We start from the raw sequence: 20,882 nt of genomic DNA, 5'->3' as shown, positions 1-20,882 counted from the left end.
TCCAATACCCTCTTCCACTTCCTCCCACACCAGACACGAATGTGGTACACAGAACACCCATAGACAGAAAATAAATACATCTTAAAAAAATGTTATACAACATGATTAATGCTTTTTCTATAATTAACTTTAAAATATTGTGATTGAGGTATATAAACTGTTTAGGAATGTGTTAAATGTATAGATTCAGGTCAAGGAAGTGATAGCTTAGCATCCTGAGCCATCCTACCCATGAGTATAGCATGCCTCCCATTCATTTCTGTTTATATACCTAAGTAAGCTTAACAAAGCAAAGTTTATAGGTAAACTATTTAATTGTATTTATGTTGACACCTCACACTTCTTATTTGTTTGTAGGTGTTTTATTTTTCGTTGCGGCAGGAGTCTCTCTCATGGCTTCCTTTCCCTCCCTCAGCCCTACCTCTAGAGACTGCACATTCTCTAGGAAGGCCCCACAGGAAGGAGGAAGGCGATGGGTGCTGGGCCTCTGCCATTGGGAGCTCAGGTGAGACCTCTCTGTCAGACGTTCTTTACTCCCATCCTGTGAGTGGACTTCATTACAGAGGACAGACGTATTAGAGTATTGGAGCATTGGGTCCCTTCAGTGTCCTTCCCGTCTGTTCTAAGCTGACACTGGAGTTCTTGATGTACTCAAAGGCTAGAGAAGGCACCAAAGTCACAGGGGAGATGGATTGGTGTTTGTAGGCCTTATGGACTACCAGGAGTCAGAAAAGCCTAGGAAAGGGAAAGGCAAGGGTGTGATGAGGAGGGAGTGTCCACTCATCTCAGGGTCTGGGAAAGGACGCCGCAGAGGATTTACTATAATGGAGGTCCACGTTTCAGTCTGGAGTCTTACCAGTCATGCGTCACATCACTCCCCTGTGGTGCAGATAGAAATCACAGCCATTACCTGAGTGTCTGCCATACACGTGGCATGGTTAAGTCTCATGGCACTGACTTCTGTTTAGCTATGGTGAAGAATACATTGTGGATGGTGTCAGTGTCCGGAATGCAGGTGAGACGGTGAGAACATGTAGGAAGGGCCAGCAGCAACTTCCCACCAGGCCCCAGTCCTTAAAGGCCCCACCACTCTGTGTGTGTGTGTGTGTGTGTGTGTGTGTGTGTGTGTGTGTGTGCATGCTTACGTTTGCAAAGGCCAGAAGAGGACACAGGTGTCTTCCTCTATCACTTCATGATATTTTTATGTTTAGAAAAGGTCTCTTGCTCAAGCAGAAGCTTATCATTGAAGCTGTGTTAGCTGGTCAGAAAACTATCAGGATCTGCCATCTGTATCTGCCAGTGTTAGGGGTACAGGCGTCCGTGAGTCCCTGGGGTCTGAACTCAGGTCTGCTGGTTTGCATCACTCACTCTTAGCCACTGTTACAGCTCCCCAGCCCTCCCCAGCCTCTTAAACATTGCCACTGGGGGACCAGGCTTCTAACACTTGAACCTTTGGGGTCAAACCACCTCAGGAGCCAAACCATAGCACTCCTCTGTACCTCCTTTTCCAGAGACAGTCAGTATTGATTGCCACCTTGACAGAATCTGCAATCTCCTGGGAGAAGGGTTTGGGGCATGCCTATACTATGTTGCTTCCAGTGCTACTTGGTCTTTTTCCAAGGCCTTATTGGCAAAATCCCCTGTTAAGGAGGAATTTGTGGTTTCAGGAGTCAGTGACATTCAAGGATGTATCTGTGGACTGCACTTGGGAGGAGTGGATGCAGCTTGATTCTGTGCAGAGGAAGCTGTAAGACAGAGTGATGCTGGAGAGCTACAGGAACATGGTCTGCCTGGGTGAGAACCCCCTTTGCAACTCAAGACCTGATTCTTGCCCTTCCCCCTTCAGCCATTTGCCTTATGAAATTCATGGGTTTGACTTGAAACCCCAGGTCTCATGGGGCATTGTTAGGATCGTCCCTTAGTGTCCCGTCTTTCTAGGTTAAAAAAAAAAAAAAAAGAATGGAAAACATGGAAATGGAGGAAATCAGAACTGGGCTGGGATTGGTGTTGACTAAGTTCAGGACCCAAACTCGATTTGTTTCCTCTCAAGCAGGACATCAACTTTCCAAATCAAATGTGATCTCTGATCTGGAACAAGGACTGAGCCTGAGGAAAAGAGAACTCCCAGCTTGCATCTCTCTGGGTAAGTGTCAGGATGCAGGACTCATATTAACATGAGTGTCTTACTAAGAGGACGTGCGAAAGGGATCTTGTGTACTTTATGAGAACAGCTCTTTATGAGGACAGCGCCACCGTGCTGTTGAGACTGGTCCTCCACTGTTAACCTTGTGTCCTGGGCTTGGAGGAGGGGTGGATGCAGTGTGAGGCTTGAGTCGCTATACCTGAGCATTTGTGCATTGCCTGGAGCCTCTGAGCATTTGGAAACATTAGCAATGACTTTTGTCTCTTTCTTCATCTGTGTTCAGTTAAACCTGTCACCAACTGAGACACCTCCTTTTACTGGCTTTGTTCCCAAGCCTAACCTGTATTCTTAGCTTCCTTCCCCTTGTTTATGTAACCATTTGGGAGTTTTCTTTTCTTCCTGCCTTGACAGGTATTTTGAACAGTCTGCATATTTTGAAAAGTGAGAAATGACTGTAGTTTTGTTTGCATCTCTAGCAGCTTTACATCCTCTTCCACTTACCGCTATAAAATGCGCCCTCTGTGCCCACCAGCCCTTCATCCCTGCCATGCATCTCTTAATGCTCAGTGCCTTGGTCGGTCCCCATCACAGCTGGAAGTTCCCTTGGAGAGGGTATCACTGACTGCTCTCTGCAGAAAATGCCTTTTACATCTTTCTTCCCCATATGTCCAGCCCCGTTGTTTTATAATGTGTTTTTTAAAATTTTTTAAAGAGCGAGCCAGGGACCTAGGGATGGTGACATGCTTGTTGTGTAAGAGTGAGAACCTGAGTTCAACCCCAGTGCCCACGTGGAAGCCAGGCCTATAGATTACAGGCTGTACACACCTGTAATCCAGCACTAAGGGTGCAGAGCAGGAAGACCCCTGGGCCCGCTGGCCAGCACTCTAGCCAAATGGGTGAGTTCCAGGTTCAGTGAGAGACCCCCCCTCAGAAAATAAGGTGGAGAGTAATAGAGACACCTGACATCATCCCTGTCTCAAAACAAAAGAATGCATTATTACATGAATGGTGATGTCAGTGTCGGTATGGTGTGATCTATTGGACAGTGTCCTCAGGAGTAGATGCTGGGGTGCTCAGGGGTGCATGTTACACCAGTGAGCTAAGAAGTGATCTAGCAAAGCCAGTATGTATATATAACACAGAGAAACAGTAAATGTGGCCGAGTATCTGCAGCCAGAGAATCTGGGTGAGTGAGGGTCAGGTGTGTTCACTGTTAGCTCATTTCTGTGGATTCAGACTTTTAAAATTAAAGGAGGAAAGTTCTGTCTACTGGGCTGTGTTGGTATTGCACTGTGTTCCTAGGGAGGTTGTTGATCAAGGCAGAAGTCAATTCTCAAATGCATCCCCCAAAATTAACTAACAGTAGTGAGGATGTGAGGTCACACACAGAAGTCAGGACTAATGACTTGTCTTCTAAAGATTTTCTTCCAGACCTCCAACAAGCCTGCCTCTCTCTATATCTCCATGCAGAAGTAGTCCATCTAGTATTTGCATGAAGAAGAAATTGACAAAAATTTCCTTGTGAATGTTTAATTTTACAACATGAATAAAATGTTCTGGTCACCACTGTTGTCTTTCAGTGAGCTTCCTAGAGAACAGGATTCTAAAGAGGACTTGCTGGGTCGAAGGGTTTGCATTTGGAGGGCTTGCTACTTCTTGTACAGCCTCCAGTCCTGTTTTAGGATTGTAATTTGTGATGCTCATTTATCTGTATACCGCGATCCCTTTAGAGAGCTTAATCGCTTTCATTACAGTGTTCTGTGGTGTGGATTACTATTGCCACTTGTGTTTATTGCTTTGTGAGTAGTTTATTCATTCCACAAATGCTCAGTGAGTTCTAGGCCCTCTTTCTGGCCCTGGGAGGATAGCAAGAAAGCAGCGTGGGCAGAATTTCCTTGGGGAGCTCATGGTCTGGTTAGGGAGAGGATACTTTAATAGAGAGAGGTGGGGAGAAGGGAAAGAGCAGAAGAGGAGCTGAGGGCAGGGTAGTCAGTGAGTGGGTGAAAGAGAAAGCAGCCTAGGGGAGAGCTTAGTTCTGCTCTGCAGGGGTCGTGACTTTGAACAGAGTGCAAATAAAGCCATGGGTCTAGGATAGTATTCTGAGCATAGGGACAGCAAGTGCCAAGGCCCTGATGTGGGAGATCGCCCTTCTGAGGAGGAGAGTGCCTCGGGTACAGAATCCTTGAACCATAGTTACTTCACTCCTGAGGAAAAAACTAACTTCTAGATTATTTATTATCTGTGAATTGCTTATTCATTCTCTCTCTCTCTCTCTCTCTCTCTCTCTCTCTCTCTCTCTCTCTCTCTTTCTCTCTCTGTGTATATAGTATAATCACTTTTCACTTGTGTGTGGTGTATGCATGGGGGTGTGTGGTGGGGGGTATGTGGGTTTGTGTGTGTTTTATACACATGTGTCCTGGTGTGCTCACTTGAGGCCAGAGGACATCAGGTATCCTGCTCTATCACTCAGCCTTATTCCTTCTAGATAGGGTCTCTCTGGACCCAGAGGTAGGCTAGCAGCCAGCAAGCCAAGGCAGTCCTCTGTGAGGCTCCCACAACTCTGGGATTTTAAGCACAAATGCCCGTTCTCAGCCTTCTTTCTGTGTGGGTGCTGGGGTTGGAACAGTCCTCACACTTGCCGAGCAAGCACTCATCCCCACTGAGCCGGCTCCGCAGCTCCTGCTCCTTTCTGTTAGCGATGCAGTGTCTTCTCTTGCTCTGTCATATTTTCACTTTGGGGTAGTTTTGGAGTTTGTTGGTATACACATGTAGTTACGTATTTCTACACTCAGTAGATTGAGTGCATCTGTTCAAGGTTCTTTTTTGGTTACTCCACTGTCGTGTAGTAAGGTTTCTTGAGACATTGCATGGAAATGTTTGTTTGTGGTGCTAGAGATCAACCCGCGCCTCTCCCATGCTAAGCAAGGGCTTTATCACTAAGCTGCATCCCCAGCCCCATGCTTTTGATAACGATTTCCTACCCCACTCTTTTATCTTCTTTCAGACTTTTCCATCAGGAAGGATCCAAAAGCTTCTTCTCCTATTTATGATTGGAGTGCACACTCTGTTTACTTTTCTTCCTGGGCATCTGTCTGCCTGCTGGCTTGTAGGCTCACTGAACTGTCATTCCTGAGCTTACATTTCATTTTATGCCTACCCAGCAAGTGCTTGATAATATTTGTTAAGTAGTAGATAATGCTCAATAGTACATTGGTAATGTGTTAAGTAGAACTTTAAAAGTCAGATTCAAGCATAGGTGTGAGAATTGTAACCATATCTGTGGAATTCTTACTAGTGGAAATTGGAGAATTGTCGGGATAGAACCAAAAGCCAAAGATGCTCCCACACAGGTTACAGATGCATGCCCAGGGATGAGGAGGGAGCTGGCTCAGGGAAAGAAGAAAAGCAGAAAGAATGCAGCAGTGTTGATAAGAAAGGATAAACACCTGTGGTTTCATCCATTCTTACTTTATAAACTGAGTGATTGAGAAGCTCCCTAGCCCAGGGGAGAGCCTGCTCAGTGCCCAGGGGTGTGCTGCTCTGTGTGTGGAAGAGGGCAGAAGCAAGTCCAGCCTGACATTTCATCAAAGTTGGATGGAAGGGAAGAAGAGGAGAAGAGCACCTCCGCCGTGTTCTTCACTGCAGTGAATCTGTTTTATCCTCTAGAGGAGAAACTGTGCAGAACGGGGTGAAGCCCAGGGAACGCAATGATGTGCAGTGTAGAGCATGCTCTTTCCAGATTTCCCTGTGTGTCACTGTCAGGCTAGCAGCTAAGTGGTGTCGTGTTAGCAGGTAAATGTCTGCCTGTGCAGAGGTGTGTTTTGGTTTTCTGTACATGTAAGTCACATGGGTCTTTCCTCACCTTTGCAGGCCTGGCGCATTGTCTTTTGGCATCCTGTGTTCCTGGGAGGATCTCCTAGGCCAGTTGTTAAAAATTTATAGGTAATCTTTTTTCTTTTTCTTAAGAATTAAGTCCTAGGCCGGGCGTGGTGGCGCACGCCTTTAATCCCAGCACTCGGGAGGCAGAGGCAGGCGGATCTTTGTGAGTTCGAGGCCAGCCTGGGCTACCAAGTGAGCTCCAGGAAAGGCGCAAAGCTACACAGAGAAACCCTGTCTCGAAAAAACCAAAAAAAAAAAAAAAAAAAAAAAAAAAAAAAAAAAAAAAAAAAAAAAAAAAAAAAAAAAAAAAAAAAAAAAAAAAAAAAAAAAAAAAAAGAAAAAGAAAAAAAAAAAAAAAAAAAAAAAAAAAAAGAATTAAGTCCTGAGAATTTGCATTTAAGTTAGGCATCTAAATTTAATAAAGAATATATTGAACCTTATTAAGTTTTATATAGTGTTAAAATAATTTGAGTTTAAAACTGTTAGCATTTTTCAGAATAGAAAATGCTTTATTCTTTTTCTCAGTTGATTTTTGGAATATATATAAACAGAAGGATTTATAAAGCAAATATACTATTTGACACAACACATATTCTGTTAAACCTTTAATAAACTAATGCTTAACTATTTTTTCTTATATAAATAATACATGTACCATCTAACAGATGACGAGATTGGAACACAGAAAAGTTATGAAACCTGCACAAAGCTAATAGTGGTTGAAATCAAATTTGAGCCAGATAAATAATCTGGCTCCAGAGTTATAACCTAACCACTATGCTATCCTGATTTTCTATGTAGTTAGTGGTGATGAAAATTAGTAAGGAATAAAGAGAGCACACCCAGGGTCCAGAACCTATTCAAGAACCAGCATCCCACTCACTTTCTTACCTCTACCCAGGACTGACCACTATTCTGATTTGTGATGATTTCTGTATTAGTCACAGTTCTCTAGAGGAACAGATTTATTAGAGTGGTGTATGGTCTGTGGTCCAATGACTCCAACAATGACTGTCCCTTGAAGGAAAGACCAAGAATCGAGTAGTTATTAAATCCATGAGTCTGGATGTCTCTGACTGCTCTTCAATCTTTACTGGAATCCCAAAGAAATCAGTTCTAACACCAGCGAAGACTGCCCCAGCAGGAGGGTGGATGAACTGTTAGTGAGAGTGAGGGCAAGCAAGCAAGAGCAAAACCTTACTTCTTCCACGTCTTTGTATGTGGGCTGCCACCAAGTGTGGCCCAGATTTAGGGTGCGTCTTCCCACCTCAAAGTGTCCAATCAAGTAAATCCCCTGTAGGCATGCCCAGCTGTCTGTGTTTTAGTTATTAACAGATGTAGTCAACTTGACAACCATCACAAGTCCATCCTTTGTAGCTTGACATACAATCACATCTTATGTCATGACCAGTTTCCGGATGAAAACAATAACCAGGTCATAATTCCACCTAACATGATATAACCATCCCATGTACAACTGTAAATATATGATAGGTGGCAGTATCCCTGAGGAATGGTTAGTCTTTTAGTGTCTCATAACTTAAATACAGTAATCACTAATATTATCTCAGTTGATATTACATTACATGATAGAGAAATAGGAACACAAATATCACTTAATGTGTATGTGCACAGACTCATTCCTTTGTTTGTTTTTATACTTTTACATCCTGACACAAACTCATTCTTAACATAATAGGACAGAAACACTCATGTCAATTGCAGTGTATTTTTCTGTCACATGACCTTAGCTGGTATTTATAACTACCTTCCTCTATACCCATTCTGTATTTCTTCTGTCCCAGCAAGCACCTCAGCAGGTCTTGGTGTTTTCCTGGAGCAGTGACCCACACTTGCATTCCCACAGGTCTGTTCCCTTTGTCATCCTGCCTGGATTACACTGTTGCTGTTTCCCATTGACTTTAACCACAGACCATGGGAGCACCAAGAGAACCATAAGGGATCTGCTACACTCCAGACATAACCTTACTTACCTCCATTGTGGAGAAACAATACAATTCTCCCTGGTAATCTGGATCAGTCACCCTCCTAACACTGTTACTCCTTTCTTAGCCTGTTGGCATAAGTGGCTCAGAAACACAAAGTGGCCAGGGAGAAATCTGAGCTTCCAGCTCAATGGAATGTTTGTTGTATCTCCCGGCAGGAATGCTGCTCCGTCTGGAGCCAAAACTTCTAGGCCAGCAGAACTTAAGGTTCTGTTCATGGGAACAGGAAGCAAACATTTTCCAAATGGGTCACTAGGGTTGATAGAGAGTGGAATTATTCCCATTTCCATCCCCTTGATTCCTGGACCTGTGGATCCTGGCTGTGGGTGAAACTATACCGTATAGTGGATGCTGATTCAAAGCATATACCATCTTCTGGAGAACCCTGTCCCAGCCATCCAGGCTGCTACCACCTAATTGGCAGTATAAGTGCATCTTCAAAAGGCTGTTCCATCTTTCTATCAGGCCAGCTGCCTCCGGATGATGGAGGACATGGTGAGACCAGTGGATTCCATGAGCTAGGCCCTTCTCTGTTGCACTTCTCTGTCTGTGAAGTGAGTTCCTTGGTTAGAAGCAATGCTGTATGGAATAACATGACGGTGAAGAAAGCATTCTGTCAGTCTACAGATGATCGCTTTGGCAGAAGCGTTCCACACAGGAACGGCAAACCCATAATCAGAATAAGTTATCTATTCCAGTATCGGGTGTTCTGTGTTGCATGGGACATTCAAAAGAATGTAATTTTAGGCTCTCTGGCAGCAGAGAGGAACAGTTTCTGTGAACTGAACCTCGAACCTCCATTCAGAAGCATATTTATTGAGTGTACACAAAGGTTGTGTTTGTGATACAGCAAGTTCCTCATACCAAAGCTGAACCTTGAACCTCCATTCAGAAGCATATTGAGTGTAACAAAGGTTGTGTTTGGGGTACAAGTTCCTCACACCAAAGCCCCTTGGATCTGTTCTCTGTGTTCTCTGAAGGAAATCATCACAGCCCGCAGCTTTAGTAATACTTGCAGTACTAATAATTCAAGATGCTCCAAGTATGCCTGGATAGTCTTGTGACCAAAGTCAGCAACGGATGGAAAACTTCCTCAGAAAAAGGACTCTATAAGTCATAGAAAACAGTCACTGTTCTCTACTATGGTTTCTTCAAGATCTAGGTACCTTCAACAAACACTGGTACATTTAACTGTTACCCTAGATACAGTGAGAAACAACTGTTACATTCTAATGTTTACCCTAGATACAGTGAGAAGCAACTGTTACATTCTAATGTTTACCCTAGATACAGTGACTCTACTAGATTCCCACTACAAGTAAGGACAAAGTGTCCTTTCCATGAAGAATGTGGCCTTATGTCGTGAAGTCGACAATCAAAGTCGACAATCAAGATTAGCTATCACCATTCCCTTTCCTGGCTTTTCTTTACATTGTTGCCATCTATCTGTGCTAATGGATTCTCCCCTGCACTTTTTGTTGGATTCTGAGCAGCAATTCCAATATTCTCAAAGAATGTAAATTAGATAACTGGATGTGGCCAAACTGATCTGGGACAAGAGACAGCTGCTGGCTCACATGTTGCTTGCTGATGCCACTAGGTAGACATTCTCTCCAGAGCTACTTAGGGACATGTATTTTGGTGGTTATTCCAGCTTGACTTACACTTTCTCTTTTTGTTAAAGCAGGTCAGCTTGGAAGGGAGACGCTCTGTTACTTAACATTTCTTGCTTCAAAGCCTTTGGTTTACTGTATCCCGTGTTGATCTCTGCTCTGTTGACTTTGATCAGCAGTCCTCAAGCTGATTCTCAGATTGCAGTTTCCTGTCCTCTGTCCTCACTGCCTCCAGCTAGTTAGTTTGGGATAAGTAGTAGTCTTAAGAACCTGAGAGGCTCCTGGTCCTTCCTTCTGTGCAGTGCCCTCAGGCAGCTCAACAGATTCTCTTCATCTTGCTCTAGTCCACAAGTTCTCAACCTCACAGAAAGACAACTTAGGAAAGAGTAGGGTGGTTTGGGCCTGTTACATCTGTGAGTAGAACACTGCTTAAAGGTTAAGGAAAAAGCCTTTAAGACAGCATCTTCCTCCTTTAGGAGTGGTGAGCTTCAAATGTGTTCTGTTCTGTATGGTGTAGATGGCGGTGTTCCTCAGGGGTGGTTTGCATATAGTTAGGATCTTACACCTTGTAAGATTATTTTATTCTCTTTTATATCTGTGAAAGCTCAAATCCAAAGAAACAAGTACATCATTAAGATGTTGTTAAAATCCACCATTTGAACTCACATGTGTGACTCACGGGCCAACAGTCTTTTCACACTGTGATATTTCCTTAATTTGGTGTAGAGTTCTAAGTAACTTTATGAGAGGAAAGAAACTACCAGTAGGAATGTTGGGTTTGTTGGATAGGTATGTTGGTTTCTTTTCTGGTTGCTCTAACAAAGCATCGTAGGGGAGAAAGAAGTTATTTCAGCTTACAGTTCTAGGTTACAGTCCATCATGGCAGAGAAGACCTTTTGGTAGGAGACTGAAGCAGCTAGTCACAAAAAATGCATGGTGAAGAAGCAGAGGGTAATGAATGCATGCATGTTAGTATTCAGCTTGCTATCACCATCTTATAAAGGATTCCTGTCCAGGGAATGATGCCATCCAGTCAGTATGGGTCTTCCCACAAAAATTAATATAATCAGAATAATCCTCCATGGGCATGTCCTTGGGCCAACACAACATAACAATCCTTCATTGAGGCTTTCTTCCAAGATGAATCTAGAGTCTGTCAAATTAACAACATCAACCCTTACAATTCCACCACTTGCCAATTTGATACCAAAACAAATCAATTTAAAGCCATAACCTTCTACCCCTTGTATCCATAGGCTTGTTACCATGTTATAAAATGTGTTCAATCCAACTTTAAAAGTTCCCATTGTATTTAACAATTCCATTACCTTAAAAGTTCAGTCTCTTCATTGTGAGCACTAACTTTTTTAAAAAGTTGTATACTTCCAACATATTGGCACAGAGTAAGTTGGGCATAAAATAATCATACCAAAGCAAACCAAAATCCTACAGCTCCATATCTGAGGCTCTTAATGTTCGGGGCTCCATGTGGCTTAGGTATCTACCCTTCAGCTTTGCCACACACTCTCCTAGGCCAGCTCTACTTCCTTCCTTCAGCTTGCACTGGCAGATATCCCACAGTCCTGGCATCTCCAATATCCTGTGGTCTCTATTGTGACTGAGACTTCATTTTCACACTTTCACACAACAGTCTATTGAGGCCTCTGTGCAGAGACTGACCTTGCCATATACTTCCTGGCCTCAGCTAAAATCCATAGCCCCTCACCCACATCTTGCATCTTTCATGCCTTCAAAACTAGTATATGGATTATGCTGCCAAGCTCTGTCCCCGCTCAAGAAGAGCATGAGCCCTTGGACCAGAGCTGTCCCAGCTTCTGTGTGCTAGTCCTGGAGAAGCATGTGCTAGGAAGTTGTTAGTGAGGAACAGGAGCCACTTCAAACTAGAATTTGTTCTTTTAAATGAACTTGAGTCTTCACATGAAGGAGCCTTTTTGGGGTTCTTTTTGCTTCTCATATAATCCCAGTGCAGTGCAGGAGGTGCCTCAACAATGGTGCTGATCTCTTTAACAAGTACAGCTGCATTCTCAGACACAACCCAATGCCCTCCTGTGCTCAGTTTCTCCTGCCAAACCAATCAGTCCATTGTCTTCAAATACAGCTTTATCATGTTCTCAGGACATGGGCAGAATGAATCCAGATACTTTAACAAAATATAACACAAATGGCCCCTAGCCCAGTCCATGATAGAGCCAAGTTCATCTCGGTCTTGTTAGCTCCTACCAGAATGAGTTAAGCTCTGATTCCAGCATTCAGTGACTCTTTTAGCCCAATGTACAAAACTCTTCCACATTCTAGCCACAAATGGGTCCAAAGACATAAGAATGATATAGTCAAGTTTACACACTAAAGGCACCACTTCTGGGTACCAATTTCTGTCTTAATTTCTTTCCTGTTGCTGTGATAAAATACTCTGATAAAAGTAACTTTTTTATTTAACTCATAGTTCACATTCAAGTCCATTCATGGTAGAGAGGTCACAGTGGCAGGTGCCTGAGGGAGCTGGTCACTTTATATCTACAGCCCAAAGACAAGAACAATGCATGCATGCATGGTGGTGGTCAGTTACTATCTGTCCCTATCTTATACAGGGTCCCCTGCCCAAGAGGAGGCCCAGACTAGCCTTCTCACATCAATTCATGTAAGCCAATTATTTACTTTTTTTCAGGCCGGGAGACAAGACTTGAAACCAAAGAGTTAACTCCAAAGTCCAACAGTATTGAAAATTTGCCCTATGGGGTCATAATGGAAAGGGAAGATCTCTGGCATTCAGCTTTAGGGACTGTCTGGGACCCCTCCTGCTGGTTAGAGGGGCAACAGGAAAGATATCTGGAGCAAGTGGCAGTGACCCAAAAGGAAACCTTGAATGAGAAGAGGGTATGTGGAGGTAATAAAACTGAAAAATGTTCCATTGAGGGTTCAATGCTTAATACACCACAAAGCATTCCTTTGCCAAAAAGACCCCATAATTGGAATTCATGTGGAAAAGATTCCAAACAAAATTCCAAGTTAATGAAAGCTTCAAGAATGTTTGTAGGAAAGAAAATATATGAATGTGATGAGTGCAGAAAAACCTTCAGCCAGAGTTCATCCCTGCTTAAGCACCAGAGGATTCACACTGGGGAGAAGCCTTACAAATGCAATGTATGTGACAAGCACTTCATTGAACGCTCCTCCCTCACCGTTCATCAAAGGACTCATACAGGAGAAAAACCCTACAAATGTAATGAGTGTGGGAAAGCCTTCAGTCAGAGTATGAACCTTACTGTTCATCAAAGAACTCATACTGGAGAGAAACCTTATCAGTGCAAAGAGTGTGGAAAAGCCTTTCGTAAGAATTCCTCCCTTATTCAACATGAAAGGATCCACACTGGAGAGAAGCCCTACAAATGTAAGGATTGTGGGAAAGCTTTTACACAAAGCATGAATCTTACAGTGCATCAGAGAACTCATACCGGAGAAAAACCCTATGAATGTAATGAATGTGGAAAAGCCTTCAGTCAAAGCATGCACCTTATTGTCCATCAGAGAAGTCATACCGGAGAGAAACCCTATGAATGCAGTGAATGTGGAAAAGCCTTCAGTAAAAGCTCAACTCTCACTCTTCATCAGAGAAACCACACTGGAGAAAAGCCCTACAAATGTAACAAATGTGGTAAATCATTTAGTCAAAGCACATACCTTATAGAACACCAGAGACTTCACTCTGGAGTGAAACCTTTTGAATGTAACCAGTGTGGAAAGGCTTTTAGTAAGAATTCTTCTCTTACTCAGCATCGGAGAATTCACACTGGTGAGAAACCTTATGAGTGTATGGTATGTGGGAAGCATTTCACTGGGAGATCCTCCCTAACTGTACATCAGGTTATACACACTGGAGAGAAACCTTATGAGTGCACTGATTGTGGAAAGGCCTTTAGCCAGAGCGCCTACCTTATTGAACATCAAAGAATTCATACTGGTGAAAAACCCTATGAATGTGACCAATGTGGGAAAGCTTTCATTAAGAATTCATCCCTTATAGTGCACCAGAGGATCCATACAGGAGAGAAACCCTATCAGTGTAATGAATGTGGAAAGGCCTTCAGTAGGAGTACAAACCTTACAAGACATCAGAGGACTCATACATGAGAGGAGTTTGCACAGACACCTTCATCTTGATCAGTTCATTCATAATAGCCCTTTGTCATATTAAGTAGATACTTCATAACCATAACTCATGTGGGAACCTTTTGTTGAAGTACAATATAATATACCAGATAATAAAACCATAGCAGATTAACCATATGAGAGTGAACACTTTCATTCAGATGGTAAAATTTTTTTTACCATCAGATTTGAGTAGCTAATACATTAATGATGGAGATAAGCTCTATTGTGTCATACTTGGAATTCTGATTTGAGCATCACAGAGTTTTCACACTGGATGGAAAATGTGATAGTACTTAACTAGACAGCCAAAAAAATCTGGTATGTGGTACTAACCCCCCCATGAATTTAAACAAGTCACTCATAAGATCACAGTGTCCTGATGTGCTAAATGAGAGATTTTGGGTTAGATAAAATGTCCAAAAGATGCAGGGAATTTTTTTATAGTCTTTTGTGGTTATATGTGCTGTGGAGATGCTTTTATTTCATATTGTGATTTTCTTGAATGTTTTAGGTTAAAATCCTCTACCTCTAACTCCTATTGTCCTTCAAGTTCTCCCCTTTCCCTGAATTGCTTTATCTTCTAAAAAATGGAGGCTAGTTGCTCCTGGATGGAAGATGTACTGTGCATATTTTAATGCCATAGCATGCTGTTTTGAATTCTCAACTGATAGTCATTAAACTGTTGTTAAATAAGCTGATTATATTTAGATGACAATGTGACAAATATAATCTTTAAATACTTAGGAATCAAATGCATATCTTTGTGTCTTACTTGACTGTCATGGAAATTTAAAGACCTGTGGATTGAGTACTAATTGTCCTGGATAGTTTTATGTCAACTTAACACAAGCTAAAGTCATCTAAGAGGAAGGAACCTCAATTAATGCCTCCATGAAATTGGGCTGTATAGGGCATTTTCCTAATTAGTGATTGGTGGGATAGGACCCAACCATTGTGGGTGGCACCATCTCTGGGCTGATGGTCCTTGGTTCTATAAGCAAGCAGGCTGAGCAAATCAGCAAGCAGCACTCCTCTATGGCCTCTGCATCACCTCCTGCCTCCAGGTTCCTGCCCTGTTTGAGTTCCTGTCCTGACTTTCTTCAGTAATGAACAGAGATATGGAAGTGTACGCCAAATAAACTCTTTCCTCTCCAAGTTGCTTTGGTCATAATGTTCCATCACAGCAATAGAAATCCTAACTATGATGCTAATAGACATAGGAATGCAGCAAATTAATAAAACATTTACAACTCAAAACACACTCAGAACCACCACAGGAATAGTTTATAGATCATGATAGTAGTTGATTTATTAAATGCATATTGGCTGAGTCCTAAATATGAGCTAGTTATTTTAGGGGATCCTTGCAGGCTTTTTGGTGGCAGAGAAACAGTCCATGAAGAGACAAGAATGAAACTCCATTCATCCTGACTTTGAAACTTATGCTGTGCCAAAACTTCCAGAGTCTGACCCCAGTTCATTTATTTAAATATTTAGCCATATTTAAGCACAGCACAGTTTTTGAAAAAAAGATTTTCTGATAACAACTAACTCAGTCTTTTGAGTACAACAAAGCTTAAGACATGTTTACATAGAAGTTCTTAACAAAGTACATACAGCTTCTTCCATAAAGTTGGGTCCTGTTGACTTAAAAACAATGCTCAAGATAAAGAGTCTGTGGAGAATGGCCGAGGTAAACAGTGCCTGTGGGAGTCAGGATTGTAAAGTACAAATGACATTACTCATAAGGATGAGTTTTATGGACTAGAAACAATGCTCAAGGTTTTGGGGGCAAGGGAAGTCTGGGAAAAACAAACATCATATTCTGGGGAATATGGATAGAACCTGGCTCAACAGGTTGCAAAGGATTACTAGGTTGTAAACTACATTTCCCCTCAGTGTTCCAGAACAGCCAAACATCTCCTCCCTTTGGAGAGAGAAGCTGCATGTTTAACTTTTCCAGGCTTCAGTGCTTATCTGTATGCACAAGGACCTTTGCCCCTACAAGATATAATCAGAAAGTCAAAGAATGTTAACATTTTTTTTGATTCTCCATAGGCTAAGAATGTGGCAGTGTGATGAGAGAATAATCAAAACCGTAATGAGACAAAACCTAAAAGATTGGTAATTGGTTAAATACAGCTATTTGAACAAGAAAGTAGAGTCTAGAGTGATTTGAATTTCCTATTTGGGCAAATTGGATTTCATAATTATAAACACATGAAGTGTATCAGTTTTGTGGGATAGTGATGGTCTCAGTTCCCCTTTAACCTCCAACGTCTGGCTGTTAAAGGAGCCTTCATCTGGCTCTTGAACTTGAAGAAAGAAAGGGACCTTGACAGTTGATGTAGCCTTAGGACATAGTTGAAGTAGGTCACTTGCCTATATTTATGCTAATTTGCATGGCTCAGTCTCTTCCCACAAACCACAGGCTGGCTTGAGTACCTCCCCCAGGCTGCAGGCTGGAATAACAACGTGAGTGCGACACTTGCTACTCACGGTACATACATAGGTCAACTTCAAGAGTTCCAGGGTGGAGGACTCCCGGTCCCTGCTGCCAAGTGGCTCCTAGCTCAGGATGCCCAAGCCAGCTGATGCAAAGCAGCAGAAACAATGGGAAGATGGCTCAAAGAACCCAGTACATCTAGGAAATTCTGAGAGGTTGGTGATTTGAGTGTGGAGCAGTCTAAGTGACAGGAAATGAAGCTAAAGGAAGATGTTGCGCCCTACTACAAAGATCTTGTTACTGGGCTCTGCAAACCAAAGCTAGGAACTAGGAACAAGTAGCCACTCCCTTGAAGAAATCAGACTGGTCCTGTATAGACATTCATTTGCATACCCATAATTCACAGTGGAAGCAGAGAGGGAAGCAGTGTTGGTTTCTCTCAACCCCTTTCATTCTTAGATTGAATCCTAATGAAAAAAAAGTCGATGAGGAAAACGGGGGTTGCCCAGGTAAATGCTGGGAACAGTAAGTAAAGCTAGTAGGGGAGTCCTAGCTAGCAAGATGGTTCATGAATTTTATGTCAAAGGTGTCAATACATAAAAGTTTGGGGTTGTTTTAATCACTGAGACAGTCTCATCCAGACTGGCCTTGAACTCAGTGTGTTGCCAAGGAAGACCTTTAACTTCTGATCCTCCTGCCTCTACTTTCTAAGTGAATTACAGGTGTACTGCCACCACACCCCGTTTACATAGCGCTGGGTATCAAATACAGGTATTCATGCAAGCACTCGACCAACTCAGCTACATTCCAGCCCTATTTAGAGGTTACAGGCACGTGTGCATACACACACATGCAGAAGGCCACAATCCTTCCCTAATGACTTCCACTAGCCCCATCAGAAATGATAAGTCAGATAATGGATTTGCACTACTTTTATCACTTCTGTTAGACATGTCTCTTCCAAGCCAGCCTGGGCAGCCAGGGTGATTGCCTTTGCACCTTCATCAGCAGGAGTGGCTTCCTGCTTCTGCCTACTTCACTTCCTGGGGCCTTGCTCAAGGCATTCATACATTAGTGCCTGTTTCCTCCTCTGTTAGTGGTGCAAACCTAAGTGCTCTGGGTTGTGTTAGATAATAAAGTGCTTAGGAATGTGCCTAATGCAGTTAGTGCTAAAGGCCAACCAGAACCTACAAACATCTAGGAGAACCACTAGGCTCTCAAAGCAAATGTCTTAGAGGAAGGTGAAAGGAAAGGTATCAGCTCAGGGCCCCAAAGACCAAGTTCTCAGCACAAAGCAGATTGATTTGCCCCAGAGGGACAGAGGACATAAAAGACAAAGACAGGAGATAGAGAACAAGGAAGAAGGGGAAAAGGGACAGGAGTATTTGTCCCAAAGGAACAAAGAACTGCGTCTAGATAGAGAGGAGATAGACGTGGCCCATAGGCAAATGGTGGTTCATAAAGGTAAAGTGGGAACCCCTGTTTTAGGATGAGGTGTTTAATTTTAATTGGGTATATTAACTAGGTGAGCCAAGGGGGACTTCTGATTGCTGGACTGCAATACTTTGCTAGCTGGACCTTGGTAGTGCCAGGAGGAAGAAGTGGCCAAATAAGGGAATAGACCTTGGTGGCTAGCTTTAGGAACATAATCTAACGGTTTTAGCAAGGAAGAGGGAATGGGGGAAGGGCAAGGCCTGCCAGAGCCATGCTTGCCATGCTTCAGCTGGCCAGCGTCTCTTCAGAGGGTATATAATGGAGGGAGGCCATGCCACACACTGCCTATTGCAGAAGCCTCCAGATCTAGTGTCCTTTCTCTCCCTCAACCACACCATGGTCTGGGCTTTTCATTTGTTTATTTTGCTGTTGTTTTGGGGTGAGTTTTGATGATTTTTTTCAGTGCTAGAAATCAAGTCAGCAGATGCCATGTCCCTGTGCTACCACCATCCCTAGCCCTCATCCTGACTCTGTCCTCCCCAGAACTGACCAGTCTATACAGACTGTCACTTCAAACCTCAAGCGCTTTCCTATCACACAAAATGAATGCTATGTTCCTATCATGGCTATCAAGACCTCAGAGTCGCTGGCACTCTCATCTCGAGCTGTTTTCTTTCCGTGTGTGTGTGTGTGTGTGTGTGTGTGTGTGTGTGTGTGTGTGTGTGTGTTTGTCGATGATGCTAGTCTTGCTAAGCATCAAATACACCAAGCCAGCTTCTCTGTGGGCAGCTCTTCCCAGGAAAGTCAAATCTAACTATCCCCCGCCCCCGTCCTCTCTGTAACTCACTCACATGGTCGTCTGTCCTGTCACTCCCTGATGAATATTTTCTGTTTGATGGACCCACCTTCCCTAGTCAAGCCAACCCTCCAGTGCAGGGTTACTCTGTTTCTCCAGCCTCTGCACAGTGCCTGGCACCTACATGCTCCCTAAGTGAGAGAACGACACCTTTAAAGCACCGGATAGAGTCACCGACATTGCATCCTGAAGGGCGGCCAGCAGTCCCTGAAGTGCCAATCCTCAGGTCATATTTTAAATTTTAAATTTAATTGTTTTACCATTTTGCCAACAAGAAAGTTGCTCCATGAATACTTACTACATATTCAAAGCAACTAGATATCTCTAGGCGGAGGCCCTAGTTACATCACCCCATCCTCGCCGGCTCTACCCCGCGGTCCCAGAAAGACTTGTTGACCTCCAGGGTCGTCGCTCCCCTACTTCACTCCTGTTACTCCCATCTCTCATCCCCGCGTGTCTGGGTGACAGCCACGTAGCCCCGCTACCGCCACCGGCGCTGCATTGAGCGCCCTGCCAGCGCCGGCACGGACCCAAGTGCCTGTCGAGAGCGCGATCCTGACAGTCTTTCCAGCCCTTGCCCTGAAGCTCGGCCCTCCTATGCAGTTTCTGGACCTTCCCGGGCTTTAGTCGCAGGTCCCAGAGTCGAGCTCCCCGGAAATAACAACATCCTGGGCCGTGTTTCACCGCAGAAACACAAGCAAGCATCCTTCACAGAACCCGATCGCATTCCTGCTCGCTGCGTGGAAGACGATTCAGTGCCCCCGCGGAGGAGTCTGGGAACTGTAGTTCAGCCCACAAAGCCACTCTGCGCCGGCGTACATCATCATCACTTTTGCCTCCCACTCTCCCTCTGGGAAAAGGAGTCCGAAATCCTAGAGTTGCAGCACCGTGATTTGTGGGAATTAGGGTCCCCGGCTCCAGGAGCAATGCGCACGCGCGATCCCGCTTCAGGCTGCAGGCTCCAGCTCATTGTGTCCTGACTGTTATGTGGCGGCTATGCTCTGTCGCCGCGGTGGTGGCGCCTCGGAGGGCAGCCCCGCGGTGACCAGCAGTGTCCAGAGTGGAGCCGGAGAGCGACGGTCAGGTCTGGGGGAAGGGCGTGCTGGGTTGTGGTCCGTTTTAGAGGACATGGATGCCATGCCCTTAACTTCTCAGCAGCATGTGTACTGAGATTTGACTCCACACAGAGAAAGGACTGGCAGAATGGTCTTGTGGTGGAACTGAGGGGTCCGAACGTGATTGCATATGGAGAAGGGTGGTTGTCTCTAGCGTGTCTGAGGGCAGACTCAGGAAGGCGGTTAGCATCCAATTGATGAGTATATTCCCGGTGAGGCTTCAAGTCCTGTCTGAGGAACTTGAGAATGGGGCAACTGCAGTGCAGCCCCTGCATATGACAAAGCGGTGAAGGGTGACCTGTGTGAATGACCCCCGCCCACGCCCCGCCCCACCCACACATACACACCACGCAAATACACTGCCTTTGACTCCGGGTCACTCAACCGAACCCAAAGGAGAATCCTGAGACCACAAAAGAGTTTGGCCTGCAAGGCTTCTGAGATGAAGATCTGGCTTGCTTAGCTCCTCTCCCGTTCCCCCTCCTTCCCTCTCACCAGGATCAAGCAGTCCCTGGAGGAAAGATGTCTTCAGACTCCCAACCACACCTTTAGGGAAAACGACAGAGGATGGTTTGAGAATTGCCGGCCTGGACAAGCTTTCGGCAAGGGAAAGTCAACGCAGAACGGGAAGGCATGGAGGATCTCACCAAAGGAAAGATGCCAAGAGGAAATGGCACGGGGAGCAAGTCACCTTGCAGATGAGACAAGGAGGAACTCTCTCAAAAGCATTAGGGAACTAGAAGCAAACTAACCAAAGGACTCATTGCTTTGGGGGCACTGAGGATGCCAGGATATGGATGGTCAGGTTCACACCCTGTGACTTTTGACCCAGCCCTCTCATCACAGGTGTGCAGGCGCTTCTAGCCTGAGGGAACCCCACAGGTGCAAAGCTCCTCACCTGCCTCCTCCGTGCTTGGTGGTCCTCAGAGAGCTCAGCAGAGAAGAAGAAATGGCTGTCAGCCGCCTCCCAGCCCTGGTCCAGGTGAGTGGAGGAGTGTTGTGAGTCACCGCCCCCGCTGCTGGGTTCCTGACTTGAAGAATATGAGGTTGTTTGCTCTGACCCCAGCCTCCCCCAAACACCTGACCCCAGTTGCTCCCCTCCACCTCGTATCTCATCCTAGCGGGCTTTGCAGCTTTACATAAGTCATGTAAATGGCACAGGCGGGCAGGAGTCTAACTTAGTCTGAAATGAAAATCTTACACTTTGTATTAGCCAGTAA

The 20,882-nt window shown here is 44.3% G+C and overlaps 2 protein-coding genes across 5 annotated transcripts in view; both read left to right on the top strand.

Annotated features, from left to right (window-relative positions):
* Positions 1-1,668: 1,668 nt before the first annotated feature.
* Positions 1,669-14,966, top strand: Zfp2 (ZFP2 zinc finger protein). Its single transcript, XM_042283943.2, is given in 4 exon segments — positions 1,669-1,794; positions 2,054-2,143; positions 12,328-13,706; positions 13,708-14,966. Coding segments are annotated over 4 exon segments (1,650 nt in total). The 5' UTR covers positions 1,669-1,760; the 3' UTR covers positions 13,855-14,966.
* The window catches only part of LOC102903128 (uncharacterized), a 35,791-nt gene continuing 16,653 nt past the window's right edge, over positions 1,745-20,882 (top strand). The window contains exons 1-4 of one of the 4 annotated variants that reach the window (XM_076578290.1): positions 1,745-1,794; positions 2,054-2,143; positions 6,014-6,085; positions 20,161-20,644. In XM_076578290.1, coding sequence (XP_076434405.1) covers positions 20,612-20,644 — 33 coding nt within the window. In that variant the 5' untranslated portion in view covers positions 1,745-1,794; positions 2,054-2,143; positions 6,014-6,085; positions 20,161-20,611. Of the gene's footprint in view, positions 1,795-2,053; positions 2,144-6,013; positions 6,086-18,436; positions 19,632-20,160; positions 20,645-20,882 lie in introns of those variants that run through there. The other 3 variants (XM_076578291.1, XM_076578289.1, XM_076578288.1) reach the window with 3 other exon arrangements.

The sequence above is a fragment of the Peromyscus maniculatus genome, chromosome 8, assembly GCF_049852395.1.
Source record: "Peromyscus maniculatus bairdii isolate BWxNUB_F1_BW_parent chromosome 8, HU_Pman_BW_mat_3.1, whole genome shotgun sequence".
NCBI classification, from domain to species: domain Eukaryota; kingdom Metazoa; phylum Chordata; class Mammalia; order Rodentia; family Cricetidae; genus Peromyscus; species Peromyscus maniculatus.
Note: the sequence above shows the minus strand (reverse complement) of the source record. Positions and strands in the feature narration are given on the sequence as shown.